Source organism: Panthera uncia, chromosome A2, assembly GCF_023721935.1.
Source record: "Panthera uncia isolate 11264 chromosome A2, Puncia_PCG_1.0, whole genome shotgun sequence".
NCBI lineage: Eukaryota > Metazoa > Chordata > Mammalia > Carnivora > Felidae > Panthera > Panthera uncia.
Window position 1 is genome coordinate 49,277,580 of NC_064816.1, and position 25,819 is coordinate 49,303,398.

The 25,819-nt window shown below is 47.6% G+C and overlaps 2 protein-coding genes across 9 annotated transcripts in view; both read left to right on the plus strand.

The window, feature by feature from the left end:
- Positions 1-4,287, plus strand: part of MTMR14 (myotubularin related protein 14) — a 44,831-nt gene extending 40,544 nt beyond the window's left edge. For 5 of the 8 annotated variants that reach the window (XM_049640949.1, XM_049640948.1, XM_049640954.1 and 2 more), the window contains 2 exons: positions 617-772; positions 3,693-4,287. In XM_049640949.1, coding sequence (XP_049496906.1) covers positions 617-772; positions 3,693-3,876 — 340 coding nt within the window. In that variant the 3' untranslated portion in view covers positions 3,877-4,287. The remainder of the gene's footprint in view (positions 1-616; positions 773-3,692) is intronic. The other 3 variants (XM_049640950.1, XM_049640953.1, XM_049640951.1) reach the window with 1 other exon arrangement.
- Positions 4,288-4,376: 89 nt separating this feature from the next.
- CPNE9 (copine family member 9) lies at positions 4,377-24,637 on the plus strand. The gene is made up of 21 exons (XM_049640960.1): positions 4,377-5,672; positions 6,204-6,244; positions 6,355-6,401; positions 6,500-6,603; positions 7,087-7,123; positions 7,349-7,351; positions 7,626-7,702; positions 11,162-11,225; positions 11,342-11,445; positions 11,694-11,798; positions 13,437-13,478; positions 13,778-13,853; positions 13,962-14,015; positions 14,414-14,475; positions 15,193-15,239; positions 16,092-16,273; positions 16,537-16,664; positions 21,448-21,550; positions 22,146-22,203; positions 22,586-22,659; positions 24,237-24,637. The coding sequence occupies exons 1-21, from the start codon at positions 5,605-5,607 to the stop codon at positions 24,420-24,422; spliced, it is 1,662 nt and encodes a 553-aa protein (XP_049496917.1). The 5' UTR covers positions 4,377-5,604; the 3' UTR covers positions 24,423-24,637.
- The last annotated feature ends 1,182 nt before the right edge of the window (positions 24,638-25,819 follow it).

Below are 25,819 nucleotides of genomic sequence, written 5' to 3' on the forward strand. Positions count from 1 at the left end.
TTCTGGAAGGTGCTGCAGAGAAAGGGGGGCGGGGGTGGCTCAAGGCTCCCATCACCTTATTCTTCAATCTAGGTCACCACCCTCCACTGTCCCCAAGAGGCTTTTTCTTGCATCACTCTGATAAGACCTCAGTGGCTCCTGGGTTCTGCCTTGCCCACCTTGCCAATCTGCATGCTGGGAGTAAGAGGTGATCCTACATACCTTGTTCTGGGGGCATCCAGGCTTGCTTTCCCGCTCTCCCCTCCATTTGGTGCTGTTGAGATTGTACTTGCTCTGTCAGCCACCAGGGCAGGCATGCCCTAACCTGAGGCTTTGGTTGCTGGCTCACCTCTTCTCATTCTGCTTTGCTCTTGTTCTTCTGCTTCTGTCTTTGCACAAAGCATTATCCTCACAGCTGATCTGTCTTATGGTCTATACTCTTCTTTCTCCATCACAACCTATCCAGCTGTTTTTGTACTTTTGAAGAAAGTGCTTGATGTTACAGAAGCTCCACCAACAGAGCCTTATGGCTATGACCCAGGACCACCATAGCCGCCCCCCACCCCTCCAGGGCCACCCCTGTCAGGCATATTGACTGACTGTGCATCATCTCCCCTCTCTCTCCTCTCTGCCCCAGATCAGTGGACCATCCCCTGCCCGGATCCTCTCTCTCCACAGACTTTGGCAGCTGGCAGATGGTAACAGGCTGTGGCAGTATTCAGGAACGGGCTGTCCTGCACACAGACTCCTCTCTCCCTTTCAGCTTCCCGGATGAGCTCCCTAACAGTTGTCTGTAAGTGTCTTGCTTGAGAAGGCAGGATGCTCCCCTGCCCATGTCAGAAGCTGGTGAGCAGTCAAGAGTGTTGGTTAGGAGTGAGGCAGCAGCTGGCCCCAGGGAGCTGGCCTGGGATCACTGCCCCTCCCCAGTGGCTCAGCTAAGTACACCTCACTGCTCCTGGACTCCTGAGGTATGAAAGAGGCCTTATGGGCTGCACAGGAAGTGTGCTACAGAGTGTGTTCATACGCCCCAGCTCCCAAAACTCATCCACGGGTGTCTCAGGGCACACCCTGAGGGAAAGCTGGCTGGACTGTAACTATAGAAGGTTCTATTTCTGTCCAAGGCTTTGCCTGACATGCGAATCCTTTGAAATCAGAACAGTGGGGTAGTGAGAGTAGGTGTATGGTGGAGACCAGAGCCAGAATGGAGTTAGGTTAGCGCGAGGGCTGTGCTCCTCCAAGCAGAATCAAGAGTTTCTTGACATTCCCTTCCCCCCTTTTGTCTTCTGTTTTTGCCTCTGGTCAGGAAAGAGAATTGGACGGGGATACTAAATCCCAAGCCTGTAAAATCCTCTTCCTTTAAGCCTCCAGTACTGGGCTTCCAACTCTTGTAGTGTATCTGCCTGAGTGGCTGCCCCCTGCCTGCTCTACTGCTTCATGGGTCCGGCAGAGGAGAGCCCCTGGTGGTCTGGGAAGCAGGGCCTGCCCCTCCCCGCGATGGGCTGAATGAACTTCAGGTGCTGGGGATTCATCATCACCACCAGAATCCTGCTCATACCCACTAGTGCTGACTGGCCGGAGGCGAGTTGCCCTGGGCAGTTACAAAGGATCAATCCCTGAAGGTGGGCAGAGACTGGATCTTAGGATTCTAGGACAGAATTGGCCCAAGAGCCCTCCCTAGAAGAAGCAGACATTTCTGCCCCTGCTTGTTAGCACCCCTCACTTAACTGGCATTAACCACTGAAACAGTGATTTGGAACAGATGAGAGTTCCAGCCCCAGATCCTACAATTTATACCTTGGGTAGCTCTCTGATGTCCTAGCCAACCCTCAGGGTCTGGGTGGTTCCCAGGGGAAAGCTAGGTTCTGAGTTATCTTATGGCTTCCAGAATTGCAGTGTAGAGGTGGGGTCAGGGTTGATTCCTGGTGAAGTCACACAGTATGTGGATTTAGTGCTTGGGCTTTGTTATCAGAGAATTTAGTCCAACTCCTAGCTGCTCTGCTTACCAGCTATGTCATTGGGTGTCAGCCCTGACTTCTCTGAGTCTGCTAGTTCATCTCTTGAGAGGGACTGGCACTAGAGTGTCTCTGCCTGCCTACCTATTGCCTGCTGTGTATCCTCAAGTAGATCACATGTTCTCTCTGGGCTCCAGTTTTCTTATCTCTAAACAGGCTGATCTCTCCCCCTTCTGCCTCCCAGAAATAAGGGGCAGTAAGAATGCACACATATAGACCTTTGGATATTCCATGTGAATACAGACTAATCTGAATCTCTCCCGGTTATATGCTGTAAAGAAAAGCTGAAGAACACATGGCCTCCAGCCTATAGGACACCTAATTAAAAAGTAAAGGAGATCTAGGGCCACACATCTCCCCCAAATGCCAAGAGAAACTTGGGAGTTGTTCACGGTATTGCAGGAATACAGTATCAGCTCCATTTTCTTAGTGCTGCTGCAAGAGCTACTTCACTTTCCTTCACCCTAGAACCTGCTGCTCCTTTCTCTTTCTCTCTCTCACACTCACTCACCCACTCATATATACCACTCCCACCAGTGTACTTTCCCTAGGTCTCTTCTCCCCATACCTACCCTAGGACTGTCATTTATCTTCATACCTCCCATCTGTTTCCCCCAGGCCCCAGGGTGCAAGTCATTTGGGCTTGAGAATTGGAGACATTGCTGCTACTTCTGACAGATTCCTGGGAGGGATTATGCAGGGATTGGTCTCTTAGGGGAAATTTTGGTATAAGTTAGTGGTCAGGGCTAGTTGTGATTTTAGGTGGATGGGAACATAAGGGCTCATGTCATAGAAGTCTGACCCCTGGAAAAAGCCCTCCAGGGCACAGTTACAGTGAACAACACGTGAGTTCCTGACCTTTCCTCTGATTCCATGTCCCTCCCACCCCTAGACTGCATACCTTTTACTCCATAGGTTGGGTGTGGCTGGTACTCCTCTTCTATTAGAGACCTTTCAAAGTGTCAGGTAGCTTCATTCTTTGATAAGCCTGAGTTTTCATGTACTTGTTCCCTTTCTTTTTTTTTTTTTTTTTTTTTTTTTTTTTTTTTAACTTGTTCCCCTTCTTGACTTATAGTTACAGGGCAGGGAGAGAGGAGAGGCTTCCTGTCTTCCACCTGTGATCAGTGTTTGTAGAGGCCACTGAAAGAAAAGCAGATGGAAGCAGAACAGGAATCCTGCCAGAAAAGCCAGCACCCTCCTAGCAGTTTGCCTGGAGATCACAGTGACTGAAGGTGTAGGTAGAGCCTCGGGGGCTTTCAGTTGAGGGCCTCTCCAGAACACTGCCAAGAGTTCTCTCCCAGGATGCTCCAGGTCCTGGCCTCAAGAAAGCTGAGGCCGTTGGTCAGCCAAGGCCTGGTGCCTCATCTTGTGGTCTCTCCTTAGGTCTATGATGTGTGCCTCACATTACTCTTACTGAGGAACGGGAGCCAACAGTTGGGGCTAACTCCCTCCTGCTTACCTTCCCCTCCTCCCCAGTGCACCAATAAAACATGCAGCTTCTAGGCAGGAACAGTAGCCTGACAGCTGAGGAGAACAAGGCCAAATATTTGTGGCTTGAACCCCAGAGGTAGTATGGCCACAGGACAGATGCTGGCCTTGAACTTTCACATGCAGGATTGGTGGTGTGGTATAATCATGAGGATGTTGGACTCTGCCCCAGGGTAACGTACTCATTCTCCCTCCTTCCCTCCGTCCTCATAGGCTTGCAGCCCTCAGTGAGCGGGAGACTCGGCTGCAGGAAGTACGCTCAGCTTTCTTGGCCACATACAGCAGCACAGTGGGGCTTCGAGCAGCAGCCCCCAGTCCCTCTGGTGCCATCGGAGGCCTGCTGGAGCAGTTTGTCCGTGGCGTTGGACTCCGGGGCACCAGCAGCAGCACCTTATGAAGTAACCAGCCCACAACAATTTCCTGCTCCTCTCATCTGAGCCCTGAGCAGAATCAAAACCATGCCCGGACAAGGGGTGCTTCAAGATAGGGAGAAACCTTCTCACTCCTTCTCCATCATACACATGGCAGCCCCAAAGCCAAGCAGGGCCAAGGACAGGGTTCTCCAACCCCCAGCTTCCTCACTGGTGATCACCACCCCTCTTGTCACTGCCTTTCACCCACCCTAGTCTTTGTTGGGATTCCCATCAACTCTCAGAACTGTGGGGAAGTTCCCTGGGGCCTTGTGAAGGCTGAGACCTCACGAAAAGACTTCCCTCTTCTCATTCTTGTTTCCTGGAGAGGAGGGGATCACCTGCACTGAGAATGAGGCAGTTTGACACAGATCACAAAATAAAATCTTTTTGAACAAGTGCTCTCTTGCATTCTCGTTTGATTGCTGTCTTTGTAGGGTTATTTGGAAGGTTCTTAACTGTTCTTCCTTGTGCAGGAAGGGATTGGGGTGGGGGCAGGTAAAGCAGAAAGACAACTGAAGACAGGGTTGTACCTTTTAACTCCTGACCCATGAAAATCTCAGATGAGGACATGTAGTCACAGGTGGTTAAAGTGGGAGCAGTGATTCTCAGACATCAATGGACCCTAGTCATGTAGGAAGCCTATTCACACAGATTCCCCAAGTACTAGAGGAATTTAGACGGGGTTGCTGAGATCTTCAATTAGCTAGGAATGGGTAGGGGTGGAGGATCTTTCATTTTTAACAAGTTCTGCAGGCAGCACAGTCCTGTTACAGGTGACTAGCAGCCCCTGCCTTACGGAGCCCTGACTGGTGGAGGGACTGGCTTCTGGGGCTTTGGAGACAGTAATTGATGTGGGGAGAATGGACCTGGCTGACTACCACTCTCATCTGCAGTGTGACCTAGATAGAGTAGATTGCATCCCCACAGTATGTCTGCATCTCTAATACCATGAAGTTAGGGTTCAAAGACATGGGCAAAGGGCTTTTCACAGGGCTCTAACAGCCATTTACTGAGCTCTGTCTCTTCACACAAAAGAGGTCATCAGTGTGACTGCCCAGAGGAGGGAAATAATAGCAGTGGACATATTTTGAATACTTACTGTGTACAATCCCCTGAGCTAAGGATTATCTCAAAATTTTACATCACACCAAGTAGGTACTATTGTAATGAGACTGGGCCACAGAGACGTTGAGTAACTTGCCCAAGGTCACACAGCTAGTAAGAACAAATGTACCGTCCTCCTATCCGGAGACCAAAGCAGGGCGGAAGTGGGAAGGGGGAGAAGCAGATTGTTCAGGGAGCAGTTCAGGAAGAGGAAACGTCCCCAACGCCCACCAGGTGCCCCAAACCATTCAGCACCGCGGACAGCTCTCAAAGGGTTTTTGGGTTTCGCCAGGGAGAAATGCGCTGGGAGGGACTCCCAAGGTATGGGCTGGACTTGGGGTCGGGGTTAGGTTCCCGGCAGGCTCGAGGCTGCTCCAATGGGGCGGGGGCCACCCGCAAGGCCGGGCGGGGCTATGTAGCCATCTGGAGTCACTGCCGCCGGCGGCCACAGTCAAGGCGCGACAGGCGGGAGCGCAAGCAGGGCTGGAAAGAGTGCAGCCGCCGCCGCCGCCGCGGCGGCACAGGGGCCGGCCCCGCCGCTGCCGCCGCACCTAGCCCCGGCGGCCCCTGTCTTACAGCTTCCCGCGGTTCCAGCCACTCGACCAGCCATGTCTCTCAGCGGAGCCTCTGAGCGCAGCGTCCCGGCCACCAAGATTGAAATTACCGTGTCCTGCCGGTGAGCGGCCACGCTGGGGAGGGCGTAGGCACTATCCCTGCCCCAATCGGCTGTGGGGCTCGGCGCCAACAAGAGCTAGACCCCGGGGGAAAGAAGATTTCAGGGCCGGAAAATCTGATTCAGACTTAGGGGAGTCGCTGGCAGGTTCGGGAAGGGGGTTTCTTTAGACAGCTCCACCCGCAAAAGAGGGTTCAGCCTCCGGGTTCAAGGGACGAGTCACAGGGATCCAGTAGGATCTGGGCCTCAGGAGGACAAAGTTCTGGGTCTGACCCTCTTTCCTGGGCCCTTTAAGACAGTGTGGATGCATACACCACGGGTCTTGAGCAGATATTTCCGGTGCTGTCCAGGGTGCTGACAAGGGGGGGCCTCCCTTCCCCCTCACATCCCCACCCACTAGTAATGAGGGAGGGAGATGCGATTTGAGCCCCATGCCTCCCCGGGGTTCCGAACTGAGGGCAGAGTCCAACCGGGGCAGAGTCCAGGCACTGGGCTCCAATATGACCCACCCTCTTTCCGTCTCTCTTTCTCTAGGAATCTGCTGGACCTCGACACCTTCTCCAAGTCCGATCCCAGTAGGAGGCGCCAGGGACGGGAGGGGGAACTGGGGTCTGGGCGCGACTGAGGGGCGGGGAGGGGTTCAAGCCAATCTGACATCCCTCCCCACCTCCACCCTTGCCTGCAGTGGTGGTGCTTTACACGCAGAGCCGGGCGAGCCAGGAATGGCGAGAGGTGAGTCCTAGAGCCCTCTCCCAGCCAAGAGCAGCCCCCGGGGAATCACCTGCCCCCTTGCAGGAGCCATGCTGACTCTCCCTCCACCTTCTATTCAGTTCGGACGGACAGAGGTGATCGACAACACGTTAAACCCAGACTTCGTGCGCAAATTCGTCCTCGACTACTTCTTTGAGGAAAAACAAAATCTGCGCTTTGATGTGTAAGCCCTGCCCAGATTCCGGGGTTGGACCGCTCCCCAGCCTGGATCCAGGAGAAATTCTGGCAGACCCCTCCCCGGCCAGACTCCCGGCCTGGTTCCTCCACCAGGCCATTGGATCCCACTCTGAAGGCCTCTACCTTAGTTTTAGCTCAGTCCCCAGGTCTAGCTTGGTTCTGCCCTTAGGTCAAATCCATTCCCCAGATCCGGTTGGGCCCAAAGCTTTGCTCCCTAATTTAGCTCAGGCTCCATCTAGGCCCCTCCGGCCGGCCGGTGATATGACTCCACCCCCACCAGGTCCCAGTCTTGGCCTTGCCCCAGGCCTGATTCTGTGACCGTGATGCCCTAAAGGAGATCCAGACTGAATTCGGATGCAAGGTCACTCCCTCCTTCCACCCAAAATTTTAACCAGTATTCAAAACCTGACCCCTTTTTCCAGCTCTCTCCCACCAGCCCCGCCTTATGCTGGTTGCACTCTCTTCCCAGGTACAATGTTGACTCCAAAACCAACATCTCCAAAACGGTGAGCGAGCAGAGCATCCCCTGGTGGCCAGGCCAGGCACACAGGAGGCACTCAGTGTGTTAAATGACCCTCCTTAGAATTCTCCTATCCCTCAACCCCAACTCTACCCTCTTGGCCCCAAACCCACCCTCCTGGCCCTCCTTTCCTGCTCCTGCCTCATGGTGTCCCGCCTGTGCCTTTTACTCACTGTTCCTCTTCCTTCTCCGCCACCTCTCGGACATACAGAAGGTGAGGCTGAACGGGGCTGGCTGTGGGATGGGGCGGGGGTGTGGAATGGAAGGTGAAGTGTGGGATGGCATTGTGGAGAGCAGTTTAAACTGGCAGCAGGACCAAGCAGCAAAGCTGGCCTGGGGATTCCTCCTTTAAAGCACAGACAGGACAATACTTCTAGCATTCTGCCACCTTGGAACACCCTCGTCCAAGCAGCAGTATCACCAGGGCTGGGCTGGGACTCTGCAACCCCGGCCCCTCCCGGCCTTCTTGACTCCATGTCCTGGTGCAGGATTTCCTTGGACAAGCGTTCCTGGCTCTGGGAGAGGTGATCGGAGGCCAGGGCAGCCGTGTAGAGCGACCCCTCACGTGAGCTGAACCAGAAGGGGTGCTGGGGAAGGGTGGGTGCCTCCAAATTTTCCTCCCAAAGATGCTGCTGACCCAATAGCAGTGGAGGCTGGAATTCTCCCTGGTTGGGAGCTTTCAGTGGTTCCCCATCACCTCCTCCCCCACTCCCCCACCCCACCCCCACCCAGGAAAGACCAATCTCCACCCAGGGCTTTGTTCAAGTCAGTCTCAGGCAAGACATGTCTTGTTCTCAACCTCTCTCTCTCTCTCTCTCTCTCTCTCTCTCTCTCCCCCTCACTCTGTCCCTCTCTCCTCACTTTTTCTAAGTCTGATTCTACCTTTCAGGTCCACTTCCAAGCTCTTTTCCTCCAGGAAGCTTCCCCTCACTAAATCAAGTCCCCTGGAATTTCCATTACATTCACTTACTAAGTATTTATTAGCATGTTTTGTATGCCACACCCTGTGCTAGGCACCAGGAACTTATCCATTCCATAAATACTACTGGGCATATACTCTATGTCAGCCACTGTTCAAGGGGCTTGGGTTGTAATAATGAACAAAACAAAGGTTCCTACCCTCAAGAAGCTTATATTATAGAAGAGGGGAAGAAACTGTATAAAATAGACATAATAAATAAGTAAATTATATATTAGAAGACCTTAAGTGCTATGGAAAAAAGGCAAAGTAGAGCAGAATTAGGAGGATCGGAAATGCTGGGTGGGTGGGACTTGCAATATTCAACAGAGCACTTGAGTAGGCTTTATGGAGGGGTAACTTCAGAGCAATGACCAGGAGGAAGTAAGGAAGTGAGCCATGCAGATATCTGGAGGTGGAAAGCAGAGGAAGCTGCCAGTGCAAAAGCCTGATATGTTCAGAGAGCAGTAAGGAGGCCAGTGTGGCGGTAGCCAAGTGAGCAAGGAGGAAGAGGAGGTGAGATTGGAAAGTTAATAGTTTAGGGCCTTGTAGCCACTGTAAAGACTAGCTTTTATTCTGAGTTGGGAGTTAGTGGAAGGCTCTGAGGAGAGAAGCGACATGATCTGACCATGTTTTCAAAGAATGAAGCTGGTGCTGGATTGAGAATAAACCTTGGGTGGACAAAGGTAGTAGCAGGGCTCCTATTGGAAGACTATTACAGTAATCCAGGAAGGTAGCAGTGAAGGAGGGAAGTGGTCAGATTCTGGATACAACTTGAAAGGGGAGCCATCATGATTCCTGACAGATTGAATATGGATGTGAGAGGAAAAGGGGAGTCAAGGATGACACCAAGGCCTTTGGCCTGAACACCTAGAAGGATGGAGTTGCCATAAATGAGATGGTTAAAAAAGAAGACTAAGAAGGAGCATTAAGGAAGTAAGAGGAGGACCAAGAGAAGGGGGTATTATCCTGGAGGCAACGTGAAGGTGTGTATTGAGGAGAGAGTGACAAGCCATGTTAAATGCTGCTCCAGATCAGAAGTTCTGAAGGAAGAGGTGGGGGTGACAGCCTAGTTGGAGAGGTTTAAAAGAGAATGGAAGACAGGAATGAGAGTCAAGGAATCTTTTAAGAGGTTTTGCTGCAAAGAGAAGAGAAAAGGAGGAGTGGTTAGCAAAGGAAGTGAGGTCAGAATAGGTTTGCATTTTTTAACATGAGAAAAATTATACTACATTTGTATGTTAATGGGAAGGATCCAATAGAAACTGAAAAATAGACATAATTTAAAAAGGAGAGAATTACTGGAATGCTGTCCATGCACCGGCAAGAGTGTGTGGAATGTAGCACACAGTGGAGGGATAAATAGGCACATGGATAGTCATTTATAGCAACAGTTGCGTGGGTGAAGATACTGGAGGCAAGGTAGGTGTGGTGGGAGGTCCGTGGACATTCTCATCTGGTTGCTTTAGTCTTGTCAGTGAAGTGGGAAACAAGGTCATGGGCTGAGTGAGGATGGGGGAGGAGGAGGCTTTCCAGGTTTGAGGAGAGAAGAGGAGTGAAACTGCCATCTAGCAGAACTGGAGAGTGAAGTATGATTAAGGACCCTCTTGAGGTTTGTGGTCATGCTTTAAAAATGAGACCAGTTAGGGACACCTGGCTGGCTCAGTAGAGCACGTGACCCTTGATCTCAGGGTCATGAGTTCAAACCCCATGTTGGGTGGAGAGATTACTTAAAATAAATAAATAAATAAAATGTAAAAGAAGAAATGAGATCAGTTAGCAAGATTTGTGTTTTCCTCTGGCCACATTTAGTTGCACGGGTGCAGTATGGCTTAGGCAGAGAATTGTATTTAACTAGGGCTGTGGTTCTGCCAAATAAGTATATTGAAGTGACAGAAGAGCAATGGATAAGGGGTAGAATGCAGGGGAGTGATTATTATAATCACTGACTGGAATTCACATTGGGTCAAGGGGATGAGGGAAAACATTAAGGAAGCAAAGAACAGAGAGAAAGCTGAGGATCAGAGACTTGGTCCTGGATGTGTAGGTGAAGAGTCCCTGTATTCCTCACACTCTGTCTTTTTAAAGCACAAAGAGTCAAAGATCGAAAGAGCCAAACAAATGGTTCAACATTCATGTTAAAAACGATGAAAATCACATAGCAAGTTGGAGTCAGGACTTACACCCAGGACACTCCTGACCTAGATTTCTCTCTGCCATACTTTGGATCCCTTTGGGGAATTAGGGTTCACAGGCCCATATCAGCAAGGCCCCTGATCACTTGGATACCCAAGGCAAATCGGGGATGGGTGTGTCCTGGTATGTGCCCAGGACGCATGGAAGGATCCCTTCTTGGGTCAGGAGAGGATAAGGCTGCCCTTGTCTTTTTTATTTCACTCTTCACATTTATTTCACTCTTCAGAAATCACACCATCTTTGATCTAACAGAACAGCCCTTTGCCCAGGTCTGGATAGAAATTCCTCTCCCTCATTCAGGACTGCTACATCACACTCTACTTGCCTGTCAGCTTTGACATTCCACTGGCAGCTCTCTGAGGGCAGAGTCTACCAGAACTGGAGAGTACCATCCGGCCAATTCATACCTAGCACAGTGCCTGGCATATGGTAGATACCAAGGTCTGCTTTGAGAAGTATCACCACCTTCAATATCAATAAAGCCTCCCAATTGCTTGTCCTTCCATGTACTCATTCAGATCTTTTCATAGCCCTGAGAGGTGGGAATTATTCCCATTTCATAGCAGAGGGAACTAGGACCAAAAAAGGGGAAATAACCTACTCAGGATTCCAAATCCTATGTCTTTCCTAAGCTACCATTATAACATGTCCACCTAGGCCACAGCAGCCCCTTCCTTACAGACTTTAGACCCTCTTCCCAATCAAAGGCAGGGCCTTCCCCACCAGGAAAAACCCAGGACAGAAGGGGATACATTTAGAGGACTGTCAGTAAATTGCATATTGAATCCCTGGCCCACTCACTCCCAGATTGGTTTCCCCAATCTTCATTGCCTACTCTCCCTCCCCTCACAAAGAGGACTTTTCTGCTTCCAGGGGTGTACCAGGCAAGAAGTGTGGGACCATATTGCTGACTGCAGAGGAGCTTAGCAATTGTCGGGTCAGTAAGGGCCATATGCTAGACCCACAAGGCTCCCTTCTCTCCCAAACCCCCTTTAGTGGACTGTTTGAAGCTATGAACAATTTGGATGTCAACAAGCCAAACTTCATCCCTAGGACATTGCCACCATGCAGCTGTGTGCAAACAAGCTGGACAAGAAGGATTTCTTTGGGAAATCAGATCCCTTCCTTGTGTTCTATAGGAGCAATGAGGATGGCACGTGAGTCAATGCTTTCTCCAGTGGCACCTACCCCTCCCCAGCTGTGGCCATGGGCCCATTATGGCTCTTAGGCTAGATGTGGGGCATCTTAGATTCCACTGGGTCCTGAGCCCAGAATTCACTCAAGGCAGAGGACAAAATGTGTTTAACAAGTGGGGAAATCCCAGGGATCTCCAAGAGTATGAGGACCTATCTCTGGGCTCAGTCCTACCCCCAATGCAGGCTCCAGTCCTCTTGCTCCTCTCCAGGTTCACCATCTGCCACAAGACGGAGGTTGTGAAAAACACACTGAATCCTGTGTGGCAACCCTTCAGCATCCCTGTGCGGGCACTGTGCAATGGAGACTATGACAGGTCTGCTTCAGCGTAAGCTAAGGATTAAGGGAACAAGGGTATGAGAATGGGGTTCCTGGCCCCAGAATGATGGCAGAAGTAACAATAGTTTTGGAGGATCCTGTTTGGCAAGACAGAGTTTGGGGCATGGAGATAGGTAAATGGGGAAGCAAATGGATGGCCACATAGATGGACAGGAGGATGGATGGGTGGATGGGTAGATGAAAGGACAAATGAACAAATGAAAAACCAGATACATGGATGGATGGTTGGATGGATGGGTAAGCTGGTGAATGGATGGATGGGTATATGGATGGGTGTGTAAGAGGCTTGGTGTGTCAGTATAGTGGGAGATGAATGAGTGGATAACAGATAAATGGATAAGTGGAATGATGGGCAGATCAGTGGATGGACAGATGATGGATGGATTAAGGATGAATGAGTAGATGGATGGGATATGAGAGATTGTTACATGACTAGAGAGGCAGAGGGATGATTGAAAAAGCAGGAGAACAAACAGTGAAAGGTGGATTGATGAATGGATGGTAGATGGATGGAAGGATCATAGGATGAATTGTCTGATTAATAAGTAGGTGGATAGGCTGACCATATGAGCTAATAAATGGACAGTATGAACACAAGTAAGTGGGTGGGTGGAAGGATGGATGGGTACATAAATGTATGGCTATATAGATGAATGGATGATCAGATGGACAGACATCAGATGGTTGGGTGTTTAGTTAGATATATGAATGGACAGACAGATGGATGCTTGCATACATCAGTAAGTCAGTGAAAGCCTGGATGTATAGTTATATGGGTAGATAAAGATAGGTGTTAATAGGTAATTAGATTGGCAAATGAATGGGTAAGTGGATGTCTAGATGGATAGATAGATGGTTGTCTGTACTGTAACAGATATATGGACACACAGGAGGACTCAGGCATAGTAGTTAGGAACAAAGTGTTTGGAACCAAGATGTTTGAGGGTTTTTTTGTTTTTTTGTTTTAAGATGTTTGAGTTTTAAGTTTCAGCTTAATCACTTACTAGTTATGGTCCTTAGTCGAGTTTTTGTCTTTTGTACCTCTTATCTAAAAATAAGAATAATAGTACTTTATAGGATGGTTGTTAAATTAAATGAGACAATCAATGAAAGTACTGATAACAATGCCTAGAATATAGTAACACTCAACAAATAGTAAAGAAGAGTAACACCAAGGGTGCCTGGGTGGCTCAGTCAGTTAAGCATCCAACCTCGGCTCAGGTCATGATCTCATAGCTCATGAGTGCAGGCCCCATGTCGGGCTCTCTGCTGTCATCACAAAGCCAGCTTTTTGGATCCTCTGTCTCCCTCTCTCTCTGCCCCTCTCCCACTAGTGCTCTCTTTCTCTCTCTCTCTCTCTCAAAACTAATCAACATTAAAAAAATAGAAATAGCAGTACAAATAGCAGTAAAAGAAACAGTGGCAGTGGCAGTAGATAGCTGGGTATGTGCATGGGCTGATGAATGAATAAATAGGATGGATGGACTAATGGGAGGATAGCTGAAGGAAAAACAGATGGGCATATTGGAGGATGATTTGTTTATGGTTAAGTAAGTGGGGGTGCATCTAGGATTTATTGTACACACCTAACCTATATTTATCTCCTGCATTTCAGAACAGTGAAGATTGATGTGTATGACTGGGACCGGGATGGAAGGTAGAACTGCCCCACATAGTACTGTCTTCTCCTGTAGTTAATTCAAAGACCTTCCTATAATACATAGTACATTCACCAGGAACCCAAAGTGGCCTTGTGAGACGTGAGTGGTAATAATAGATGCCAAGACCTTGAGTACACCTCTTCCCTCTTTCCCCTTAACTTGGCCTCTCTTATGGCCCCAACCCCAGTGCCCTGCAGCTCAAGTAGAGAGGGGATAGTGGGAACAAAAGACTACTTTCAGAGCTGGCTCCAAGCCAACAGTAGCCATTGCTCACCCACCCCTGGCCTCCCTGCAGCCATGACTTCATTGGTGAGTTCACCACCAGCTACCGGGAGCTGAGCAAGGCCCAGAACCAGTTCACAGTGTATGAGGTGAGAACTCCAGCCTTGTCCAGGTTTCCCAGTCCCTCCATCCCAGTGTTCTCAGTCTACAGCTCTCTTTCTCTATTTCCCACCATCACTGTTATCTTTTTCACTCAGGTACTTAACCCTCGGAAGAAATGTAAGAAGAAGAAATATGTCAACTCAGGAACTGTGAGTGCTCCCTAAAGCTCTAGCCCTCCCTAGATCCTTCTGCTTCCATTCCCACAGACAAATGTTGGGGGTACAGGAGGGCTGTGGGCACAGATTACTTGAATATAGTAATGTTGGGCACAAGATAGCACCACTTAAGCTTATCTTTTGGTTTCTCACTTGAGAAAAATTGTTTGAACTTTACTGTTGCAGAATTTTTTTTTAAACTTAAGTTGTATTTCCCAATTTAATACATTTTTGTAAATCCAAATCTATTTCTGACAGCTTCCTCTTTTTTGCCATTTTAGAAATTGGACAGGGTGGGGGGTGTGGGGCAGGAGGTGGAATCATGTGCCTCTCTGCCTTCTGCTACCCAACTGCCCACTCCAAAGTGGCAGGGCTGCCTCTCTGTCCCACAGGTGACGCTGCTCTCCTTCTCTGTGGACTCTGAATTCACTTTTGTTGATTACATCAAGGGAGGGTGAGTCACAGGCCAAGTTCTGTTCAGCATTGAGTTACTCCCAATTCTAAGCCTCAGTTTTTTAATATATGAATGTTTAGGGTCCATGGAAATAAACTTTTAAACACTTGGCAAACTATAAAGTGCTCTGCAAAATGCATAGTGTTGCCCATCTTAGTTCTCTTCATGGAGCTGCCTTTCATGCCTAGCTTCCAGTGCCCCCTGAGAAGATGCCAGACCAGTGGTCTTCGAAGATGACCCCAGTAACCTGACTGGGATCCAGATAAAAATCATAGCCAGGCAAGAAGGAGAGGCCAAGAGAGAGGGAAAACCCAAACAGACCAAAGAGGACATTCCACTTGGTTCAGTAGTGGTAGGCAGACCTGGGTAAAGTGCTTTGCTTCTCTGAACCTCACTTTTCTCCTATGCAAAATGGAGATATTAATTACTACTTCAAGGCTATAGTAAGGGTTAAGTTAAATTACATAAATTACATAAATTTATCACACAGTAGGCATTTAATTCTACTACCCAGAATGTGCTCCATGGGCCAGCAGCATCTGCATCACCTGGGAGTTTGTTAGAAATGTAGAATTTCAGGCTCCACCCAGACCATCCAGATCAGAATCTGCATTTTAGCACTATCCTCAGGCTATTCATATGCACACTAGTGTTTGAGAAATCCTGGCATAATAAGTATTAATCCCTCACTTCTCAATCCATCTACTTCCCCGACAGGACACAGCTGAACTTCACAGTTGCCATTGACTTCACAGCTTCTAATGGTGAGGCATGGATGGGAGAATGGGGTGTGGAGGAATTCTAAGGAAGTCATTAGGGATTGGCCTGGATTCTCACCTGGAGATAAAAGTTCACCTACCCAGGAAGCCCAGGCTTGAGGCAAAGCCCAACCAGGTTGGGACAGGAGTTTTGGGGGGAGATTATTCAGTGTAATGGCAGGGAGGGCAGAGGGTACAGGAAAATAAGTGGGTAAATGAATCAAAAAAGTTGAAAGAAGAGATACCTCAAAAGTGGATGAGTACATTAATGGATGGGAGATAATAGGGGTGTAAGGAGAAATGAAGAGATAAATGGCTGAGTAATGACTGGGTGGGCAAACAGATGAACAAACCAAGTAGGTAGATGGGTTACGGAGTGAGTACAATAGGTTGGACAAGTGGATGCATGAATGGGTACACGGGTGGACAAATGGACAGATGTTTACATTGGAGAAATAACAGGTAAGTAGATAGGGCAATGAATGAGTGCACAGGTGGATGAATCCATATGAAGACAGAATGAATGGAATGAATAGGAATGAATGGATGGGTGATATTTGGGTGTATATTGAATAAGAGAATGGAAAGGCAGGTAGAAGAGATGGATTGGTAGATTGAAAGATGGATTTATATCTGGTGGATCGGAGAATGGATGTGTGGATAAGTGGATAAAGTGATGGATAGATAGAGGGGTTGGTAGGTGGACAGATGGATAAACGAACATATGGATGATTTGGGCATAATAACGAGGGAGTACAAGGGGTGGGTGAATGGATAGGTGGTTGGATATATACACAGACAGGTGAATACATAAGTGATCAAGGTGACCATGAGGCTGGGGGTCCTTTGTCCCTACAGGGAATCCTCTGCAGCCCACCTCCCTGCACTACATGAGTCCCTACCAACTCAGCGCCTACGCCATGGCCCTCAAGGCAGTGGGAGAAATCATCCAGGACTATGACAGTGACAAGCTCTTCCCAGCCTATGGCTTTGGAGCCAAGCTGCCTCCAGAAGGACGGATCTCCCACCAGTTCCCCCTGGTATAGTATAGACCAGAGCCTAAACTCCATGCCCTGGCCTCTGGCCCACTCATGTTGGTGATTTTCTTCTCTTCATATTTCTTCTAAGGGTCAAGTACCGCAGAGGACCAGGAAACCATGAGAGGGTGTCAGAGAAGGGAGGGGAGCAGGGTTGGAGTTTGGAGGGGAGCATGAGAGTAATCGGAAAAAGGAGTGAGCTGGCATCAGAGTACTCCTGGGTATACCCTGCATGGCTCAGCCCAGCAAGGCATCTTCCCTGACAGAACAACAATGATGAGGACCCCAACTGTGCAGGCATCGAGGGCGTGCTGGAGAGCTACTTCCAGAGCCTGCGCACAGTGCAGCTCTATGGGCCCACCTACTTTGCTCCTGTCATCAACCAGGTAGCCAGGTAAGGGAATTGGGTGGGTTTGGGGGGAATGAGGGGACCCAAATAGGGGACTGACTTCCCAAGGATAGTCAAGACCACTCTTGGCTTAACCTGGGCTTTGGGGAAAGGATACAAGTTTCACTGTTGGCCAGGCTCTAGTATAAAGAGGTAAATTCTAGGGCTCCCGGGTGGCTCAGTCAGTTAAGCATCCAACTATCGATTTTGGCTCAGGTCGTGATCTCATGGGTTCATGAGATTGAGCCCCCCATTGGGCTCTGCACTAACATCCCAGAGCCTGCTTGGGATTCTCTCTCTCTTCCTTTCTCTCTGCTCCTCCCCCACACGCATGCGCGCGTGCTCTCTCTCTCAAAATAAATAAATTAACATTTAAAAATATATAAAATAAAGAGGTAAATGCCTTATTCTGCGGTAAAGAGGATGCACAGACAGTGTCAACAAATTACCCCAACTCCATTCTCTGGGAACAACTCAGCCCTCAAGTTTGGGGAAAAGAGAGATGGTCCTATAGCACAATGGTTAAGACACAAGCTTTGGCATCAGACCTGGGAGTGATCCTGGCTCCACCACTCACTAACCATGTGACCTTAAGCAGCTTAGCCTAAGTCCCCATTTTCTCCCTGTAAATGGCCACAATAATGGCTAACAATAGCACCTTCTTGATAGGAATATTGGGAGGTTAAAATTAGATAACAAAGTAAGAATTATGAGCACAGTGTCTGGCCCATAGTAAGTGCTCAATAAATGGTAGATTAAAAAATGGGAAAGCGGGGCGCCTGGGTGGCGCAGTCGGTTAAGCGTCCGACTTCAGCCAGGTCACGATCTCGCGGTCTGTGAGTTCGAGCCCCGCGTCGGGCTCTGGGCTGATGGCTCGGAGCCTGGAGCCTGTTTCCGATTCTGTGTCTCCCTCTCTCTCTGCCCCTCCCCCGTTCATGCTCTGTCTCTCTCTGTCCCAAAAATAAATAAAAAACGTTGAAAAAAAATTAAAAAAAAAAATGGGAAAGTAACTTCTAAAAATAAAAGAGTAACTCCAAATTTTCAGAATAAAAACAAAACCCTGAGATCACAATCACTTTTTAAAATGTAAATAAAATAAAATGACAGAACTAAAACCAAACATATACCATTAAACATAAATTGGGGGGCCACCTGGGTGGCTCAGACAGTTAAGCGTCTGACTCTTGGTTTCGGCTCAGGTCATGATTTCATGGTTTGTGAGACTGAGCCCCGCTTTGGGCTCTGTGGTGACAGCATGGAGCCTGCTTGGAATTCTCTCTCTCTCTCTTCTCTCTCTCCCGCTCCCTCCACTCGCACACACTCTCTCTCTCTCTCAAACATTTTTTTAAAAATTGGGTAAGTTCACCTCTTAAAAGAAAAAGACTCTCTGAATGGCTAAAAAATAATAAGTAAACTCTATGATATGCTGAATAGAGGAGACCCAGCTAAAACAAAGTACCTCAGAAAGCTTGAAAGTAAAAAGATTAACCAAAAAAAAAAAAAAAAAAGAGAGAGAGAATACAAAGGGAAGGATTTCAGGGATATTTATGTCTATACACTTCCCATTTCCCTAATAAAGATTGTTTATGTGATTCATAGTGAGGATAATAGTTTCTTTTTTTTTAATTTTTTTTCAACGTTTTTTTATTTATTTTTGGGACAGAGAGAGACAGAGCATGAACGGGGGAGGGGCAGAGAGAGAGGGAGACACAGAATCGGAAACAGGCTCCAGGCTCCGAGCCATCAGCCCAGAGCCCGACGCGGGGCTCGAACTCACAGACCGCGAGATCGTGACCTGGCTGAAGTCGGACGCTTAACCGACTGCGCCACCCAGGCGCCCTAATAGTTTCTTTTAATTATGAAAGCAACGTAGCATTGCTATAGAAAATTTCAAGGATGGAGAAATGAAATAAGAAATCATCCAAAATACTTCCCATGGGAATGTGGATGTATATGTAGTTCTTGACAGGATTTTCCTTATGAATCCATAAATGCAGTCAAATTATATGTTGGGGAACCTGACTGGCTCAGTCAGAAGAGCATGCAACTCTTGTTCAGGGCCATGAGTTTGAGTCTCAGGCTGGGTGTAGAGATTACTAAAAAAATAAATAAACTTTAAAAAATTACATGTAATATTTCACTACTGATTTTTTTTCACTGAATATTGGAGCCTCAGCATATTTTTTGTTGTTATTAAACAGATTTTTTAAATATTATCTTAGTTCACTAATTCATTCATTCATTCAATAAACATTCAATAAAGAGTCAATGTAGCATGAATGTGGGCTGTGAAGCCAAACTAGCTAATTTGGTGCACCTGCTCTACCACTCACTAGCTGTATGACTTTGAGCAAGACCCTGAACCTCTCTATGCCTATTTGCTCCATTGTAAAATGAGAATAATAATAGTAATATCATGGTAGGGGGGCACCTGAGTGGCTCAGTCAGTTGAGCATCCAACTCTTGATTTTGGTTCAGTTCATGATCCCAGGGTTGTGGGACAGAGCCCTGTGTCAGGCTCTGCATGGAACCTGCTTAAGATTCTCTCTCTCCCTCTGCCCCTCTCTCCCACTCATGCTCTCTCTCTCTAAAATAAAATAAAACACTTAAAAAATTGAAATATCATAGGATTGTTGTGAGGGCTAACTAAACTAATATACGTCAAGCGCTTAGTGCCTGCCACATAACTGCTATAAGTGTAAGCTATTACTGTTACTATTATTGTCATTATTACTATTAAAAGGACATTTGCTGTATTCTCAGTTCTCTGCTGGTACACTGGAGACTCACAGATGAATCAGATCTAGTCTCTGCCCTTAGGAGCTCCCACCCTGGTGCAGGAGACAGAAATATAAATAAATCATTACTTTCCATAGGCCAGAGCTTCCCAGACTTTTCCAGCAAGTTGCCTGTTGACAAAGGCAAGCAATTGCTTCCCCCAGGGGAATCTTAGGGGCACAGCTGAAAGCAACCTGGCTGAAAATGTCTTTGAAGACAACATGTTTATCTTAATTCATGCAAATTTTACATTCTCTTCTTGTGTCCATGTTTGCTTTAATTTGGATGGGGGGAGGTGGGGTTTTTTAGTGTTTATTTATTTATTTTGAGAGAGCAAGAGGGAAAGCATGCCTACGAGTAGGGGAGGGACTGGAGAGAGAGGGAGAGAGAATCCCAAGCAGGCTCTGAGCGCTGTCAGCATGGAGCCTGATGCGGGGCTCCATCTCACAAACTATGAGATCATGACCTGAGCTGGAATCAAGAGTCAGACACTTAACCAACTGAACCACCCAGGCACCTCCAAAAAAAGGTGTTATGAGTGTACTTACAGTCATCTAGCTTTATGCACCAGATCATACAGTAGAATGGATGTTCTAGGTATCCTGTAGCCTTGGGTTCTCCCTACACATGCTGGTACCCTCATGGGTGTGAAAACCCATGTGGAAGGGCTGACAGCCCATCTTGGTTGACAGTATCCTAGAAGGCAGAGGGAGAGGAGGGTATAACCTAGTCTGAGAGATCTACTTTTGGAGAGGACTGCTCAGCTTGGCAAGTTGGAGTTTTTATAAGAGAATACAGAGTAGGCCTGGCAGGAGGAACCACATGTGAAAAGCCCAGAGTCATAAAGGGGCAAGATCAGGAAACAATGAACAGTGTATTTATGACCAGAATATACAGTGTATATGGAGGAGCATCCAAAAAACAGGCCTGGAATGGAGAGTGAAGGAATCAAGAGCTCAGGGCTTTAGGTTTAGTTGGGTTCTTTTATTGAGCATTTGAGATGTAGCTTGGGTAAAAAAGGAACCTAAAATTTAATTCTTTTTAACTTAATTAAATTTCAATGGCCACATGTGGCTAGGGGCTACCTTATTGGATAGTGTAATTCGGTCCTTTCCAACCCACACAGAACCTTTGTGCTCTCCAAAGGTCTCATTCTTCTTATATGTAAAATAAGTGGACTGGACTAAATGACGTCTGAAGTCCTTTTCACATAGAAAAATCTTGGATTCAAAGATTGATGGTGAGAGAAGGAAAAGAAGCTTGGAGCAGTTTTTAGACTGGCTAAGGACCCAGAAGTATAGGCAATGGGAGGTGGCCAGCAGAGGGGAGAAGGAAGAAAGAAGAAATGAGTGAGAAAGGGAAGAAAGGCAGCCTTCAGCCTTTGGTCTTGCCCTAAAATCTTTCTATGAGCTGTCAAAGCCCTGTGTAGTCTGGCCCCTGCCCCACCTCAGCCACAAGGTCCACTCTGCTTTCCTCACTTTCTGGGCTCCAGACAGGGTGGGCTTCCTTTAGTCCCATCACAGCGCCCTTGTCTATGCTGTTCCCTCTGCCTGGAATGATCCCCCTCCTTCACTTAACCTCTCCTTCACCCTCAAACATTGTTTCCTTAAAGAAGCTTTCACTGACCTCCTGGACCATGTCAGGATCCCCTACTAGATACTGTCATAGCAATGTCCCTTTCCATCACAGTACTTATCACAAGTGTAATTTTACACCTATTTCTGTGACTCTGGGATTAATGCCCTCCCTTGAGAGGGCTGGGATGAATTTGTTTTTTCTCATTGTGTACCTCTGGTGCCTATCATAACACAGTACCTACCATAATAAGTTCTCCATAAATGTTACTAGAGGGATGTCAGGCAGGCATCCAGGTCTTGAGAAGGAGCATGGGCTTTAGAAACCCCAGTCCTTACCCACTGCTTACACACTGGCTGTGGAAATTTTAGGGGTAGGGAATTCTCTTGGCCTCTTTGGACTTTCAGCTGGATTCTGATCTTGGACTCTCAACCAGGGCTGCAGCCAAGATCTCTGATGGTTCCCAGTACTACGTTCTGCTCATCATCACTGACGGGGTCATCTCTGACATGACGCAGACCAAGGAGGCCATTGTCAGTGTGAGTTTAAGGAGGAGGGCTTGCCAGGGAGGGTCACTGTTAATAACTGTGAAGGAGTTGAGATTTTATCCTACTTGCAAGCTAACAAATTAGTCTACCAGTTTCATGGATGCTGGCAGAAGACACAAGACTCCTGGATCAGAGACAAAGGACTTTGTTATTCTCAGTGATAGCAGTAGCTCAATTATCAGCATTTGCTCTGAATCTAGGTCCCAATTCCCACAAGATCATATTAAGAGGGCCAAATGACAGCTGCACCCACAATGGAAGACATTCTAGGATAGAAACCCTGAGTTTAGGGTATCTGAATCTTTCATAATGGGCAGTAAGCATATCTGCCCTTTGTTCCAGTGTGAGATACTTTATTATAAATTGAATAGTACACAAATCTGCCCTTTGCTCCAAAGGAAGACATTATATCTTTCAAGGCTATTTGATATGCAGACATCCTTGAAAAGATAATCTTGAACAAAGGAAATCACTGCCTCTGCTTGCAAGATGTGCAGAAACATGATACATGAACAGAGAATTGTCCCCAACAGTCACCTCCATCATTATGACTGTTCACCCCAACCATTCAACTCTTCCCTCACAGGCCTCCTCACTGCCCATGTCTATCATTATTGTTGGTGTGGGACCAGCCATGTTTGAAGGTGAGTAGGACGGAAGGGTGTCCATGAGTGAGACCAAGAACTGGGGAAAATAGGGGAGGATCTGGGCACCCAGGCCCGCCTCACAAAAAAAGATAAGATGGATGCTTGTGTTAGACCTTGACCAAGTGACAGACCTTCTCTGTACATATTTCCTTATTATAACTGAGGCTGTTGATACGAATATTTCCCTCCTGGGGTTCCTGGGAGGATAGAATGCATGGGAAGGCATAATAACAATTCCATAACAATGCCTAATATTTGTTAGGACTTTAATACAACCATTAAATATTCTCATGATGACTCCAAAGTGAGCTAACAGGGAAGGGGGTAGTATGGGTTGGTGTGGGAAAGGGCAATCAGCTGAGAGGTGTCTTCTCTGTAGCAATGGAAGAGCTGGATGGTGATGACGTGCGCGTGTCCTCTAGGGGACGCTATGCAGAGCGGGACATCGTTCAGGTAGACCTGACCGGGGAGAGGAAGTCATGGAGCCAAAAGGCACAGTGAGAAGGAGAGGCTAAGCTGGCAGCCACTCTCCCTTACTGCTTTCTTATTCACCTACCTTTCTTCCCGTTACGCTTTCAGCCTTCCTGCCTTCATTGAACATATTCTTTTTGAGGAATAGGCAGGTTGCTATAGCCATTGTGGATCCATAGTATAGGATATCCCCAAAGCCCATGCCCTCTAGTGGAGGTAACCAATAATAATCACAACAGTTAAATATCTCATTAGACTATGATAAGTGCTCCAGAGGAACAGCAAATGCCACTATGAGAGCTTATAACAGGGACTGACTTAGTAGGATAGTCAGGAAAGGCTTCTATAAGGAAATGACATTTGAGCTGAAACCTAAAGGAGGGTAGAGGAGCAGCACATGCAAAGGCCCTGAGGCTCAGCAGAATTAGCCCAAACATGGAAAACACAGGAGGCCAGGGTGGCAGGATCCCAGTAAGTGTGAAGAAGAGGGAGCCAAGGCCTTGCTGGTCATGGTGATGATTTGGAGTTTTGTTCTAAAAAATTGGAAAGTTCTTGGAGGATTTGACATAGGGGACTGAGATGGTCAGACTTGCATTAAGGGGATCTCTGTTGCATGGAGGGTTGACTGCAGCGGGTACTGTTAGTAAGGAAGTCTCTGAAGTAGTAGAGGGGAGGATAGGGATCTGGACAGGAATGGAAGCAGTGAGGATGGAGAGAAGAAGCAGGTTCAAAAGATTAAGAAAATTTTACAAGAGTTTATGCTTTGATTAAATGGTGATGGGGAGTGAGGAGGGCTTCAAGGATGACTCTGTTTTCTAGCTTGAGCAACTAAGTCAGTGATAGTCTCATTGATTGGGAAGGGGAAACCTGAAGGAGGAAAAGATTTGGCAGAAAGGGCCAGAATTCAGTTGTGAACACTTAGGGTTTGAGGTATCTAAGACAAGTGAATGGATATAATAATATGGGCAATTAAATACATGGCTCTGGACCTTAACAAAGAGGCCAGGGATGGATGTATAAATTTGGGAGTCAGAGAACAGTTTTGAAAGTCATGGAAGTGTATGAGATCACCCCGGAAGAGAACTGAGAGACGTGACCAGGTTTAGAGATCAGGTAGACCTAGAGGAATGGGGTTGGGGAAAGGAGCATCCAGAAAGGAACAAGAAAATCCAGAAGAGTGTGGTATGCCAAGAGTGGAATGTGTTTAGGAAGATTATGGTCAAATGTAATGAAAAGCTAAAGAGAAGTCAAGCAAGATGAGGACTGACAATTATTGCCCACTGGACTGATTTGGGAACAGAGGGACTATTACATTAGCAAAAGCAGTGTCAGTACTGCATGAAGCTAAACTGGATCAGGCTGATGGTAAATAGAAGGTGAGAAAAAAAGGAGGTGGGGAGAAAGTAAATGTGGAAAGCTGTCCAAGATAGAGGGAAAGAGCTAATGTGATATTTGGAAAGAGATGTTAGGGGTCAAGGAGGAAACCCCCTTACTGCTTCCCTTCCCACTCCTCTCTTCCCTGGCCATTACCCACACCTGACTGTCTGTGCCTGTCCCAGTTCGTCCCCTTCCGAGACTATGTTGACCGGTCCGGAAACCAGGTGCTGAGTATGGCCCGACTAGCCAAGGACGTGCTGGCTGAAATCCCAGAGCAGCTGCTGTCCTATATGCGCACCAGGGATATCCAGCCTCGCCCTCCACCTCCTGCCAACTCCAGCCCAACCCCAGCTCCAGAACAGCCCTGAGGAGCCCACTTATTCAATAACTAGCAGTCTGCCTGCCTGCCCACCCACTGCTTTTGCTGAAAGCCAGAGGCACTTGGAGCCCTGGACCTCAGTGAGTCTAGCTTGGGGGATCAGTGCTGGCTGGTTGAGCCCTCTGCCCCCTCACCCACAGAAGGGCCTGGCATTGTCACCACCTCCCTGCCTTCATGCCAATAATAAAGCTGATCTTTACTCCACCTTTGTCTCATGGTTCTTGGGGAAGGAGACTACGGGACCCACGTCCTAGGGCCACACCAAAAGAAGTGAGCAAAAATAGCTTCAGTTCATCCCTCACCTGCTCTCACTCTCTCTCTCTCTCAAAAATAACACATTTTAAAAAATGAGTGAAACTTTGTATGTGTGCATGTTTTTTTGAGGAGAGGCCCATAGCTTTTGTCAGGTTTTCAGTGGGGTTCCTGACCTCAAAAAGGGTCAGCTTTACAATGACTCTAACTCTGCTTTGATCAATTTATTCTGAATCTTTTAATAAGGATAATAAAAACAGCTAATATTTTGAGAATTCACTACATATCTAGGTGATTTACAAGCATATTCTTATTGAATCCTCACAACAATCCTGTGAGGTAAGCACTATACTTTATCTCCATTTTACACATCAGGAAATGGAGACTCAGAGAGGTTCACTTATTGAAGAGAACTCATCAGTTCGACTCCAGATCCCAAGATCTTCACCAGCAAACATCTTCCTGGAGTGTCAATTGTATTAGGATATTTTTCAAAAAACATCGTACATGAAAACACATACATTATAGTGAGTTGAATGCAAGGTTTGCTTGCTAAAACAGAAACTTCCATTTGTTTTGGGCTTTGCCCCCAAACCCTGGAAGACCCTTTCGATGCTGTTCTTTGGATGGCAAAACTGAAGAGCAAGTACTGCTTAACAAGTGGACTCCTCCCAGCGCCCAAGTTCCCCAAAGTCCCCAAGAACTGACAATAGTTTTCGATCTCCCTTTTATAAATAAGGAATTTAAAGTAGGAAGAACTTAACAACATGTCTAAGTTCATACGGCTACTAAGTGGCCCAGTCATATTAAAACCAGCTGTCTGTTTTGACGGTCTTCCAACCCCCCACCCATAGCCATGATGCATTTTCTACCAACCCTAAGGGGTTCCCAGTTTACCATACACAAGCCCTTTCACATCCCACCAGCCTTCTACACCTCCCCAGATTCGGCCCCTGCCTTCAAACCCACACTTTCCCTTCAGTCCTGCTCCTCTGCCTTTCCCAAGCTCCTTCCCTTTCCTTTGGCCACGCCCGGTAACCCTAACCTGGCCCCGCCCCTTCCCTCTAGCCCCGCCCCTTTACCTTTTCCAAGCCCCGCCCTTTTACTTCAGTCTCGCGTCGTTTTTTCCTAGTT